Source organism: Rattus norvegicus, chromosome 5 (assembly GCF_036323735.1).
Source record: "Rattus norvegicus strain BN/NHsdMcwi chromosome 5, GRCr8, whole genome shotgun sequence".
Classification (NCBI taxonomy): Eukaryota; Metazoa; Chordata; class Mammalia; order Rodentia; family Muridae; genus Rattus; species Rattus norvegicus.
The window spans coordinates 95,205,681-95,220,789 of NC_086023.1; the positions used below are offsets into that span (position 1 = coordinate 95,205,681).

General features: G+C 35.4%; 1 protein-coding gene across 45 annotated transcripts in view; it reads right to left on the bottom strand.

The window, feature by feature from the left end:
• The window catches only part of Ptprd (protein tyrosine phosphatase, receptor type, D), a 2,322,278-nt gene that overhangs the window by 112,460 nt on the left and 2,194,709 nt on the right, over positions 1-15,109 (bottom strand). For 22 of the 45 annotated variants that reach the window (XM_063288539.1, XM_063288540.1, XM_063288565.1 and 19 more), the window contains 3 exons: positions 14,523-14,732; positions 8,303-8,463; positions 3,321-3,332 (listed from right to left, as the gene is read on the bottom strand). In XM_063288539.1, coding sequence (XP_063144609.1) covers positions 3,321-3,332; positions 8,303-8,463; positions 14,523-14,732 — 383 coding nt within the window. The remainder of the gene's footprint in view (positions 1-3,320; positions 3,333-8,302; positions 8,464-14,522; positions 14,733-15,109) is intronic. The other 23 variants (XM_063288574.1, XM_063288566.1, XM_039111456.2 and 20 more) reach the window with 3 other exon arrangements.

Genomic DNA, 15,109 nt, shown 5'->3' on the forward strand with positions numbered 1-15,109 from the left:
AGAAAACATTAATTTGATTTTATAGAATTGCCAACTCCTATGATGATTATTCAAGATACCACAATAAGGTTTTCTACAAATGTGACCATAATGCATCATTTCTCTCTTTCAATGCTAACTTACTTAGATGTACTTTCTTAAGCTGCCATAATGGAATTTAAACAAAATTTCAAGTAATAAATGTTAGTATTTTCCCATTGAATTCATTTATCCATTTTCTCCCAAACCCAAATAATTGCTTTTAGAGAGTATGATGAGAATTCCATGTAGCAAATGGAAGCATTTTTCAGATTGGCCTTTTTCTAAATATTGATACCAGCAGTATATATATATAATCCATACTATAATAGAAGTTATAGCATCTCATCCTTACTTGAAGCATAAACATTCTTATTTTGAAAAAGGTATGGTTAAATGTATTTATGTATTCCTGTATTTTTTCCATAGGATTATGCTATACATGACTAGCAAGCATTGCTCTTCCCATATCTAGATTAGCCAGAAAATATTTCCTTAATTTTTTATTCATCTTTACAAAATAAAAATAACCAGGGGATAAGGGGCAGACTGACACAAAGAGGATGTGCACTTGATTAACTGAAATTCAAAGTATTCGGGAAATATCCTTCATGCAATGCATTTTCTGTAATGGATTCTATTAGGTAACTTCCTCTCTAAGTACCTTGAATTAAGCTATCTCAGGACTTCATTTTACTAACTAAAGGTGTCACAGACAGCCTTAGTATAGAAGGTATTGTCAAGCCAAGCTATACTGTCAATCTGAGGAGTACAGTGATTCTGAATTGTGCCCAAGGTACTGGCATCTCCAGTTACATGGAATAAAAAAGAAAATGAAAAGAGGAAGTGGAAGATTAGTGACAGCAATGAAAAAAAAAGACAGGAGCTTAGAAACTATACAGAAAGAGGGACTAGATAATCAATTTCAGGGTAGCAAATTCCACTGCAATCATGCCATGGGTATTAGTCTCATAATGTTGGGATACTGATTTTGTCATTGAAGATGCTACATTTCCATGGCTTAATAAATGTCAGGAGTTCAGCTAACCAGTTGCTCTCAGAAAAAAACTACAGCTTGTCTTTTTATGTCACATATCAGGGCTTTTCCAAGGCTTGGACCTTTGTAAGAAGTAGGCACAGTTATACTTCTTTATTGATATGTCAAACCTAATGACTAAAACCTGCACCTTTCTTCTATTCCAAATAACTCTGCTGCTACTTATTCAAGGGTGTGGAAAAACAGATTTAGAAATATCTAAGCAAGGCAACTGCAATACTCTTGAGAGAATTATCGAACAGCCTTCTTATCTTTCTCCCAGAGGCCAGGCTGAGTGACAATGGCTATGCTGCGGAACATTCTCTAAGGAAATTCAGCATTTTTTTTTGTAGTAGGAAAGTTGAAAATTACATCCATTGTTAGAATAGAAACCTTGGAAAGAAAATTTATGGGAATAAGATTACTTACAAGTCATACATTCCATGTAATTGGGGTTCATGATGGACAGAAACGAGCTTCGGGACATCTACTAGCTAATTTATTTTTACTATGACTGCTCAAATGAGATGACCCCCAAGATCAAAGACTGTTTTAGCTTTGTTTTGATGAAAACCAAAGGCATGATTATGGCTGCTTATAACCATACTACTGGTAGCTACTTATTTACTAAAATTGGAGATTTTCAAACATACAAAGTATGTCTAAGAAATAGTGAGAAGAAACAGTAATCATTATGATCAGTAACCATCCTATATAGTTCACTTTTTTTCAACTTAGTATCCTAAATTACAAATGGGATGAAATAGTCTATACCTGGCCTAGCACAAATGTGGAATTTGTGGACAATTTTCCAAGGTTCTGTTATTTAATTTTTAATTAGAAAACTACATAGAACAGTGGCTAGAAACATTTAAATTCTATGTACTGCTCTTTTCCTATTAAAGCTATCAAATTCTACTTCCAGTTTACTTTGTAAAATGATAAGTGTGTGCTATACAGAGAAGTTGTGTAATTAAGGGAAAACCAAAGGTCACCTGATACTCCTGTTTACATGGCCCTCAATGCGGTGGGATGTCAGGGCAAACTGAATTGTTTAGAAGATTGTATTCATGGTCTGGAAACAAGTTTTGAATTCAACTTCTTCTATAAAATCTCTACTCTTAATACTTAAGAAAGTAGTTCAGACTTAGCTGTTTTGATGTCCCTAATTACATTCTAAAATCTATCTGAATGAGTATCAACTACAGACCAATCTCAACTCTTTCACTGATGAAAAAGAAGATGATGTTTTAAGTTTTGGTCAGACTCTGTAACACGAGTACAAGAGAGAAGTATAAACTATAAAGCGCCTGCATAAGTTATAATAGAACCAGAGAACAAGAAGGAGCTTCAAGGTGCTGTATGCTTGGGCTGACCCACAACTATTTGAACTTTTCTGCTCTATTAATGGCTACTTACGGAGTCCATGAAAGAAGACCTTCTCCTAGAGTTTTTAACAGTCCTGCAATTACATTTCACTCTGGCCCTCTGGGCCACATAGGGTTGTCTTAGAGAAAGCAATTCAGTGATTCTCAAAGTTAAGTGTGTACAAACACCAGCTGTGAAGATTCTAAAACACAGGATGCTGTGTCAAAGTTGAGACCTTTAGTTTTAGTCGTGTCAAGTGATAAATAAGAATTTATATTTCTGGAAATTCCTTGGGGAATAATGATTCCTGTGTTGTTGGCACACGCATGCCACACCAAAGGCCACTGAGTGTACTGTGGGCAAGACAACGGATAACCTTTGAAATAGTTCTTTTAGTTGAATTTTAATCAAGTATTTACATCCATAGATATGTGTGTTTGAGTTAAAAACTATAGAGCAGTCTGGATTCATCATCAATATATTTTAGCTATTATTGTAATTGTTATCGCTAATCAGGGCTGGGTGACATGGGGATAATATTGCATTTGGTAGGAGTTTCACTAAGGGGTACAAACAAACAAACGAAACAAAAGGTCTACAGGACAACTCACAATTCCAACCTGTTGATACATTAATACACACAGATACTCATTTACCCCTGAACACAAAACTCAGAGACTTGCTTTACTGGTTTCTAAATTAAGTTTTAAGGAAATGCATTGTTTTCTTCTCATAAAGGCAAAATATATCCCTCATCATCATTTCAATATCCAAATTATCACGTGTGTATAGGCTCTGTCCAGCTTCCACTTGCTAGGTGGGATCATCAACTCAAGTCTACCTGTATCTTAGTTTTTTCCCTACTGAGCATGGAAAGGGTTTAGTCTCTATTCCTCACCTGTCAGGTTTACTGCTCCATTTAATGCAGCACAAAATAAATAAATAAAAGAAATAAAAATAAAAAAGGAAAAAAGAAAGGCTTAATGTTAGTTGGCCAATGGTAACAAGAGTAACCATGACAACCAAGTTTTCAAAATTAGTGCTCACAAGCCGAGACACATAACTCACACATATTATTAAACAATAGTGCATCAAAATGTTTACAGGCCTCTAATCATGAATAAATGGAGGCTGGGAGACTATCACTGAATAAAAAATGCTTGGCTTTCAATGGCATTTTGACTTATTATTTTTCAAAAATTGCTGCAAAGATTAATTAATACAGCAAGTCTATGATGACAAAGATATTCAATTTTTGAGATCTAACTCAAGAAAACAAATAATCTTATTAATGAAAATACAATAGAATTTCACACCCATAAAGTCTTCAGCTAAGAAGTATCTCAATACTTTAATGATATGAAATTCTGTAAGTTGCATTGAAGTATTTAAAATTTTGAACATTGGGCCATTATACCACAATGAAATATAGTCACAGAAATAATTTTTCCAACACCTTTTCAAAAGTAAGGCAATCACAAATCTTTTTTATAATAATGGATGAATTACATTTTAAGTGTTGCAAAATATAATATTTGTGATTATAAATCCAATGTGCATGACCCTTCTATATAGCTAATTCACAGGAACATCTTATTACAAGCCATTGAAAAGACAGACATTTCGTCATGAGGGTGCTACTTTCTGCAAACACATCCACTGGTCACTTCTACCTGTAATGATACATTGACTAATTAAATATGCAACTGTTTTCCAAAAGAATTAATCTGAACAATATTCATTTGGGAGCAACAAGCAAAGTGTTTTGTGTTGTAGACAACAAGAACTACAGACAAGGCAGTCCACTGCTTAAATAAAGAAAAGGAAAAATTCACATTTATCTGTATAAACACACACAGTGAATGATGACAATGATGTCACACTTATTTGTTTCGCTCTTTCTACTCTTAGATATAAAGCAATTTTCCTAGTGTCCTGAATTTAAAAATTCCAATCAAACAAGCAAACAAATAAAATCAACCTTTCTCACTGACTTTTTAAGCAATGAGTTTATCAGAGACTGAGGTGCAGGTGATCTTCAGGTGGAAGAGAAAGGCTGCTTAATGATTTAGATGAAGGGTGGAAAGAACATTTCTATGGGACAGCCTGATATAGATGGATGTGTATTCATATGTTTAAATATCTACTTTTGAAGGCCTGAAAATCAGGCAAATTTATATCATAGGCCAAAGATGAAACTAATAGCATATCATAGAATAAACAACTGGAGGAAAATACACTTAATATTATTGAATATGTACATGGGCATGTATTTAATGTAGTTATGTTTTGGGTATTAGAGAGAAAAAGAAATGAGTCAGGTTAATGGGAAATTATAGGAATGCAACAGTTCTATCAAGAACTAGAACTTCAAAGCCATAGAAAGAGGGCCACAGAACAGCCTAAACAGAAGGAGGAAAGGAAGGAGCTTAGTCAAAAAAAGAAATGATCAAGAGAGGAGGAGTGGCTAGGAAGGAAGAACGGAACTCCAGGTAGTGTAGGCTGCTGTATTATGGGAGGCAGAGACAAGCAGCCTTGACTCTTTTCTGGGTATTGACTTAGATTTCTTTATGAGTTCATATGGCTTTAGTGATATACTGATGATCATTTAGAAATAAATTTAAGTTGGTGCTAAAACAGGTGATTATAGGAAAAACTGAAAAGCTAAAAATTAGTTGTTTTGTCTGATCTACCTCATGATTTACACACATAAGCAACAGAGAAAAAGGACAGAATTTTCTTACTTCATGGGCTAAGCTAGCATATCTAAAGATACCACTACTAGTCATAGGATTCCTTGGGTTTTTCTAGCCTCATATTCTCCAGGTTCTTTCTTACACCATGACACAGAAAAGTCCACTATTGTCTTGAGGTATTTTTTGCATAAAGTTAATATTTTATTTTAAAATATTTACTTTCTATATAAATAATTTTGAGTCTATATTAGAACTAATTACTAAGTTTATATATGCAGCTGTGCCGAGTAAATGAATGTGGAAGAAATGAGTGGCCTGGTGAATTTTAATTGTCAGTGGTGGATGGATTATGGGAAGCTGGGTCCATATATCACAATTAGACACACACATATACATATAAAGTAGAAATAATATAAAACCATTCCTATTACTTCCTTATGTTCTCAAATTATGGAATAGTACTATTAAGAAGTTCACTTTTCTAGTTCATTTATTTTCTTTGTAAATAATAAAGGTTGGGATGTTGGCCAAACTTTCTAGTCCTTCAGATGCAGAAGTTGATCTTGACCACAGGATTCCTGATTTATATATCCCAGTGTTTTCCTAGGCCTTGTTAGCATCTCATTTCTGAATTTATATGTTGAGTCACTGCATGAATGAATTATAAAATCTTTGCAAAGAAATCCTAGTAAGAAGTATTTGTAATACTTTAAATCTACTAATTGTAGCCTAATATTCTTCAGAGTCAGTAAATGGTTTAGAGCTCTTATAAAGTTTCAGTGATCGTTTTGTCACTGGTTAACACTGTATTCTAGATATAAAAATTAAGAGAATAAAACAATTCAAATTAACAGAGTAACATCAACTAGTGTCCTTTCCCTACATCAATATAATTATTAAGAGAGAGTCTCAGAGCCTCAAGTTGCTGTGGAAAATACACTTATTAATATGGCAAGCCATCCATGGCGACTGCCTCTTTCACAGGTGAAAGAGTTGTGAGCAGGTATATCTGGTAAAGATAATTATCAAGTTAGTATGGCCCAGTACTGGCTTATGCCATTGAGTTCATTAAACATTATTAGCATAAGGATGTAAAATATTAATATTTTCTTAATTATAGTAATAGTAACAGTACTTTCATTTTTGAGTCATTGTCAATGATCTATATATAACTTGAAAGGCACCTAAAAGAGGGAGTGAAGTACACATTATATAATTAACTTTGCTCAGTATCTAAGCTATAAAAGACACCATTCATTGAGTACAGATTTCCTCTTGAGCTGCCTCATGATAATCAAGAAGAACGTTGTTGGGTCTACTTAAATTTCAAGTCAGGAACGTTTTTTAGTGCTGAAGCAAGCATTTCTATTTCAGAACTGCTCCATGGCCTTCAGATGGCTAGCTAAATATACTTAGCATTCGAGGATGTTTGCATTTTCCAACAATCGCATTAGACGATGCTCACATGTGCACATGCGAAAATGCATCTCTTTTAACAGAGTCATGAAACCTAAATCAGATACTTTCTTTTGCAGGATTAAGGAAAATTATAAATGAGTTGATTCTTTTCAAGCATATGTAGATGAATCAAGGAAAATGTAATTATAGTTATAAAAACTTTTCAAGGTTATAGTTCTTAATTTTATACATTTATATAATTAACCTACACAAACAGTAAGATTACTTAATTGCCGCACATATCAAAATAAAACATGACCTGAAAATGACTTACACATTCTCATTTTGAATATCAGAAATGTCACATGACCTGGGCTAGAAACAGGTTTTTTTTTTTTTTTGTTTTTGTTGTTGTTTTATTGTTACTGTTTTATGGCCAGATTCCAGTGTAGGATGTGACCATTTGAAGGAGTATCATTCAGATAACAATGAGAAGTCTAATTTGGACTTTTTTTCAAGACAGTGTTTCTCTGGCTGTCCTAGAACTTGCATTGTAGATCAGGCTGGCCATAAATCTACAGAGATCTGCTTGCCTCTGTCCCCAAAGTGCAGAAGTTAAAGGTGCTTGCCACTACTCCCAGGGTTTAACTTGAATTTTTATAAAATCTGCTCTGTCTCTAAGGTTTCTACCTGTAACTCGCATAGAGGGAAGGGCACCAACTCCAGTCTGGGTTCACATAGGATTCATGAATGACTTACATTACACAGGCCTCATCTTTCTCCTACTTTTGCATCTTATACAGAAGAGAGGTGAGAAAATATAACAGGATCTATAAGATGCACATTGGTAAGAAGGATTGGTATGAGGAGGCTCAAATTATCAACTAAGAGCAGATTTGGTAACTGACCACTAATTCTCTATTATTCTAAAACTTTAGGAATTTCATGTTAGCAGTGATCTGAATGGATAACTAGGCATATTTTTGTCCTTCTTCCTAACACCAAGATAGAATATGCAACTTAATGAATCATGATTATGAGCTTTGCTTTGTCTTTAATCGTTTCAACTTTTTGTCCAGATTGGAACAAATAGAACAGATCCTTAGAACGTTCTTTGGAGAAGGGTCAGAGATGATGAAGAAAAAAAACAAACATAAGTACAGAGGAATAAGGGTAGAAATAACAAGATACTAATCAGGTTGATATTGTGACACATGAGAGCTGTGATTACAATTTGTTTTAAATAGAAGTCAGCACTTTCCGATTACCCCTTCTTGAACACTGATGTAAATTTAACAGTGAATATTTGGAATAAGATTCAGAAAAAAAATGGGAGGATTTCCACTCTCTACCTCTTTTTCTTTTCTTTTCAAAAAGTCCTTAACCATTCAGTTGTATTTTGCTAAACCATAAGAGATGACTATAGGGAAATATTTTAGAACAGGTGCACATTAGATTATGAAATCTAAACAGCTAAAAACCAAATTAAAGCTTACATAGAATGGCCTGTTTAGGTTGTACTAATAATATCTCATTCTCATGAAAACTGGTCATCACAGTGCATCACAGGAGATGAGAGCTGAGAGAGTGGATGCTTACAATAAAAACCATACCACTAGCTCAGTCATCTCAGCTTGTTTTAGGTATGGCAAAAACATATTTTCCAATATTAGTAAGTGGACTGTCTTCAAAGTATAAAGTCTACCACACAACTGCTGAAAAATAATTTATTCTACTAAGTCAAGGTAGTCCTCAAGGTCACAATTAAAATATAGAGCAGGCCTACCTTTTATAAAGAAGAATAGCAATCACAATACAGATGATAAACACCACCGCAAGGACAGGACCTACGACCCATATCAAGCCTTCTTCTTCATCTGTGATTGGCTGTGGATCCAGATCCATTGACACAACAGGGTCAGAGTACGGGCTGGTTGCATACATCTTCTGAGGATAAGCAGAGTCCATTTTAGTTAGATAATGTCTTTCTGAAGGGTACCTTAATTACTAAGATGAGGGAAAAATTATATATGTATTTGATGACAGGCTGATGAAGTCATACCACTGGGGAAATACTGGGAAAAGAGGGATGGGTTAGAAGGAAGCAAACAAAACAAGCAAGTGTGAGATGAAGGACATTTTACAAGGATAAAATGAGAAATATAACAAAATCATTTTGAGTGGTGTCAATGGCTTCAAAGGTACTTAATTCATGGAATTTACAAATATAATTTCATGAAGTCTAAAATACCAATGAGCAAGCATCAAAACCTGAGCTGACAACGTTCTCGTCAAGAGTTGGTTTAAGAAAAACCCCAAAAACACTCACAAGAAGCCTTCTTTTGAGTTCTTGCTCATGGTTATCCAAGAGGTTCCCAGAACAGGCTACTGCTGTTGCCCTTGGATGCCTCTCAGAGGTGGAAGGTAAGTTCCAATTTATAAATACACGTGCACTAAAGGCGTGGGACTCAGAATACATGAGCTGGATCTGACCTGAACCTCTAGTCCCTGAAGAGTAATATTCATAGTATCAGAAGCTTCTGAGTGAAGGGAATAAGCAATAGTCATACCTAGCTGTGGTGTCTATGAACCACAGCAACCAACATGACATGGTACCTCTTAGGGTGCAGTAGCAGCACAGATACATTGGTAGTTACTAACAACACTCCAATTGGATTTAAGACTTATTCATAGAGAGAGAAACACACCTGGTACTGGAAACCTAATAAACCATCTGCAGCTAGGGACGTCATAGATCCTGAAAGAGTTTTTACTAACAGTCACTTTGTGAGATCAACATAATCCCTAACTACACTCTGAATATTTATCCTATTATCTACAGATAAATGTAGCTCTCGTCCCCCGTCAAAGAAACTTCTCTTTACAAGAGAGAAACAGCATTGCAAAACAAAACAAAACTCCCCCACACATGCACACATGAGAGCAAAATAGAGACTTATCAAGCTCAGTTTCAACTGAGACGTCTGCAATACTAGGCCTGCACCTAAAACCACAGGGACCACTGTTGGAGAGGGTGCAGCATTAGTGTAATAGCCAGGGGAACAGGAAGTGTACTATATGCCTGTGTTCCCTTAGAATGGCAGAGAAGCTACATTCATGAAACTGTACTAATATAGCTATCTAATATGACACCTTAATGAACAACAATGATACCAATAGACATGTTAACGTAGAAGGGGGGAATCTTGTAAGGATGCTACTCTATAAAATGTATTAAAAGTAACTAAGGAATGGTGAGAGCAGTGGAAATGGTGTTTTCTAGGAAAGAGCAAACAAATTGGTCATCCAATACCAAATGGGCATCTTATAACAAATGGTCATCTCTGAAAACATATTCATGCATGTAACATTATACTGACTGAGGAGTTTATATTTATATGGTTAGGAACACACACACTCAAGAACACTGAAAGGAATGAAGTCATGAATTTGAGAAAGAGCAAGCAGAGAACATGTAGGTTTGAAAGGAAGACGAAAAAATGATACAATTATATTGATGTCAAAATAAAGACTTTTAAAAAAGCATTAAACAACATTCAATGAACATTTATACTGTAGTAAGATATTAATTGCTATGTGAAAATAAAGGTGGTAGAATTGAATATTCCCAGTCCAAAAACTGAGTCCCAGTGATCTGAAATCAAAACAATTTTGATTGATTTCAGGATATTTTACAGATTTTTTTGAGTTACGACTGTGAAAACCTAAGAAAACATTCCAATGAGTAAGCAGGAAAACTCTGAAATCAGAAGCACTGTGGTTCCGAGATCTTAGACATGAGGCAATCCATGGCATGAAGTTACAGAGATTTCCCACAGAAATGGCAAACATTTCTCTAGGAAAACAAACCATTGTTGGAACACACCAGCCCTTCTCTCACTCTACATTTTCAGGGCATTAGTCTAGAGTTACAAAAGAGAATGATAATATTTAAGTTAGAAATCAAGGTGTATGAAATTGATTACCCAGCTTTTGGAAACAGAAATTATTTGAACCTAGAGAGATTTCGTAGCTTCTATTTAAAATTTTGACAGCCAACCAATTAGAAGTTCATATGCTTTCCCCAAGAGGAACTCCACCACATAACTTCAAAACTCAGTTATTCAATAAAGAATGGGCTCTGTTTCGGTAATGTCATATTTCAGTCTATTTTGTCCCGTTTAAAATGAAGCATTTTCTTGACTCCCCTGTTTTAAGTTCTTCGATTTACTCTTTTCGTGCATAGGTCAATTTACACCCAGTGGCTGCGGGTGCCTTCTTCAGCTTATGCATCTGTTGTCACTTCACTGTGACCTGTAATGTTACTTTATCACTTACTAAATCTAATTGTCTTTCTTCAGTCCTTGGGTTTTAAGTATTTAGACTTGCCTCAGTTGAACAAGACTTAATAACTAATTCCCTTCCTGACTTTCCTGACTCTGTTTTTCACCAGCTCCTTCCTAATCTTTCAAATTGTATAAGCCCTTTGACCTCATCCTCTTTCTGGCCCAGCGTTCTTCAGTTCTTCAGTTCTGTTCTTTTTGTTCTTTATAAGGTCAGGAGATAACTGGTTTTAACTATTTGAATAACAGAGACCTTCACTTTCAATTGCCTGGACATTCAGGTCTAAATGAAGATCTTCCCTTCCCTTTGTCTTGACTCCCACTTCCTTAAGCTTATACTGTGAAAGGAGACTACAGGTTTGACTTATTAGTAACCTAAGGTCACATTGTTGGTCTCATAGATAACCCTTTTTAGTTTAGAACCTCATTAGTTCTCTCTTGTCCATACCCAAAGTCTGCATTTTATTCATTACAACTGCTACTGAAGTTATCATCCTAACTTGGAACTGCAAAGCCTTTGAGAGGATTTATGGTAATTCCTCTAGGAAATCTGGGTACCTTGAGCATGGTTATCAGAAACCTTATCACTTTTGTTTTAAACATCCTTACCATATTTAACAATTCTATCATCCTGAGTTTTGTTGCTGCTTCCTATTCTTGCTAATTAACATATTTGCAAATTCTGTAACATTTAGCTCCTAAAATACAACTACTTTCCAAGGACCTACTTATACACTGCCTTGACAGTAGAGGAATTCAGTCCTAACAAACACTGGATAGGAACAGAACAATTTTATTTAGTCATTCATTTTTTTGTTTGATGACCTTCATGAAATTTTGTTTTTAAAGATTGTGTACATGTATTTTGTTTTCTGAAATAAAAGTAAATTCCTGAAAGATTTGGGATATATATGCTATTTGTGTTTATTTGTTCAAAGTGGCCAGCATAGTACATTGTATTTAGAAACTTTTAAGCAAATTTTTGCAGAATAAAGTAAAAATCAAAAAAAAAAAACAATCAAAAATCTCATTTTTTAAGAGGTTGAGAATTCTAAGACATGAATGAATATAATTTGTTCAGGATAAGCAATTTTAGTTAATTTTAGTTTAGTTTGTTTTGGTAGGATCTCTTCTATTTCATTGGCTAATCTTCAATTGATTTAAGTGAGCAAAGCAGGTGATTTGAAATTCTTTACCACATGGTGTTGAGATCAAAATCAAAATGTTGAATCACAATGCAAATATAAAGATGGGCTTTCCAAAGCACATGGGAATTTCTAACTTAAGTCGTCGGGGGGGGGGGGGAAGGTCTATGTTAAAATGAAAAGAAAGCAGAAGCATAAAATGATACCGGCCTCATGGAAAGTAGAATGTGCTAAGTGAAAAGAAATGATAGAAGAGATTAACCATTATATCATTTAAAACCAGCTTCTGATCTTCTTAATAGGAGGCAACAGGTTAACAAAATGCTCATTGTTGCAGGAGGTATAAACTGTAGAGAAGTGATTTTGGGTCTACAAAATGCCAACCAAGAATTGGAATGATTATAGCTATAATTGTTAATCAGGCATAGAGATGTGATGCCACCAAATAGACCATACCACTGCAACCTGGACACAACTGTATTCTCTGACGTGAATGCTGGCACAAGAGCACATGACACATAAGGACAATATTGTTAATATAATGGATCATAGTTGGGGTCAAAAATATCATGGGGAGAGAGAGCCCTTAGGCTCTAGGAGAGAACTTACTACTAGATGAACACAGTATTAAATTGATTCTTAACAACTCATCCTTGTATTCATGAATTAGTATATCTCATCAGTGAAACTTCTTTTTCTACTAGGAGGAGATTAACATAAAGACCCATAACTGGTCAGCGTCCAAGACACTGGCCCTAACTTCCCATCTATATCAATTACATGCTCTCTCCTCAAGGCTCAGAGGTTACCATGAAAAACTGAAAGACTCAGAGATAGTGGATGACTACAAGAAAATAATGTTTTCCAGACACGTAAACTCAGCAGTGAAAGGCCTGTGCAATCTCAAAGGAGACAAAATGACAGCATGGTAGTGTTGCGTTGGGAACAAAGTCCAACCCCTAGATGAGTAGTTATTGGCAATTGATATCTATTGGAGAAAGCAGAGTCAGTTTTCTTCAAGAAAGCAGAACATAAGAGGGCAATTTGAGATAGTGACAAAATAAGAGAGACACAGACTTTATCAGTGAGGAGGCATCTGGACATGAATAGGAGTGCTTAGGAGACTGCAGACTCCACAGTGCCTAAGGAAGGCACCATCATCATTTTGTAGGATTGGGTGAGATGTCTTTGCTAAATTCTGTGGTTTACCTAAGCATTTTAAGTGCATCATCTGAAATATTCCTAGAATTATGTTAAGAAACTTTTTTCAAGTATTTTATTTTTAAAGAAAATATTATTTCTAACATTCAATTCCCTTGATACATTAAAAGATTCAACTAGATAAGAAAGAATATCTTTTCTTTTCTTTTCTTTTTTGGAGCTGGGGACTGAACCCAGGGCCTTGAGCTTGCTAGGCAAGTGCTCTACCACTGAGCTAAATCCCCAACCCCTGAAAGAATATCTTGATAAATTGAAATTCCAGGAAGGACATCAAATGACATTTACACCTAAAGGTAAATGAGGCTACTTTTGTGTTCTGATTTTTCCAAGGGATAATTCCTCCAGTCATCTGAAGAGAAGGCCTGCCATACAGAAGAACAGCTGATACAGAGACCTTTTATAAATTGTGGGCTTCTCTTATAAAGAGAGCAGCTCAACTCACTTGTCAAACCTGTCAGATTTAAACCTTGATTAGGACACGGTTAGGCATATATCTGTTAAATGTTAATGTGAACTGCCACTTTAAACATCTACCTTCCTTCCACTCTATTGTTTCTCCCTCCTTTTCCTTTTATTTAAAGCTTTCAAAGCAACTGAAGCATAAAATGACATAGTAGGTAGATGAATTATATAAAACAAGACAACTCATTATTTAGACTACGTTAGGAATTCTCACTCTCACTGAATTATTCTGTAGCTTTCGTGGATTTTCACTGATAAAGTCACTCATACTTTCTGTAATTGAAGAAGCTGGCGGTACTCACTTCTCCCTAGATTCACTGTCTGGTGAAGCTGGATAGAAGCACTGTGTCCTCCCAGTCACAGGAGAGTACGTTAAATAACTAAATAACTAGCCTAGACCATGTTTCCAAACATGCTATTTGAATGACAGAGCTTTCTGTTTCCTACTAAACCATACGAGCTAATGTCTCCGGATCATGTAACTTTAAAATAGTATTTTAAAATGCAAATCGGTTTAAACAAAAAAGAGAGAGAAGTCTTAGAGATTGTGGGGGGAATGCTACACTGTGTGTTACACAAAAATGTCTGAAGACCTATGCTCTATCAATCTGGTACTTCACATGGGAATTCCTTTTTTTGAGATGCCATCTTATTTACAATGTAGTATGATGCAGAATGCTCAGTAATGCTGGAAGGACAAGCAGCTCAATGTTATACTTCAATCGATGACAGCTTGTGAGAAATACTTGGGTATACGCAGGCACATCACCAAAGAAACATGCACAGTGGTAAAAAATGGACAGGAGCAGGAAAGGGGCCATCATAATTAACTTACGGACTCTGCATGGTCCATCACTGCTAACACAAAGAAGACATATTCTTGTCCACTTTGGAGTTGTTTGTTTGTAAATCCGCCATAATGTTTGTCATCCCCCAGGGTAAACTCAGTGGGAAGGACATCAAAGTGAGCAGCAATATATGGCTTTAATTCAACTTCTCTCCCATAACGGATGCTTCTGCGTTTTCTAGATATCTCCTTAAGCAGCTTAAGGGAAAAATGACAAACAGAAAAAAAAAAGAAACATAAACAACCAACTTCTTGATGTCTTAGAGGAGAAATTAATCCAGCACTGGGAAGAACCTGATACAGTTTGTTCACCTTTCCTGCAGCACGTCACCTCAACTGACTCTCTGCTGTGATTTTCAAACATTTGCTTCTTAGCTAAGATGCTAAACTGATTTGCAAGGGCCAGTGTATAAACCCAGGCCATTAGACCTTCACTGGAAGCCCACATAATTTCCTACAGTAATAGAATTCTTTAAAAGGCCAATACGACATTGTATCCTGTTTAAGGAAGAAGCACAGATTAATGCTAGTCTCATGGGAGATACATGACACAATTAGTAACCAGTCAAAGCCAT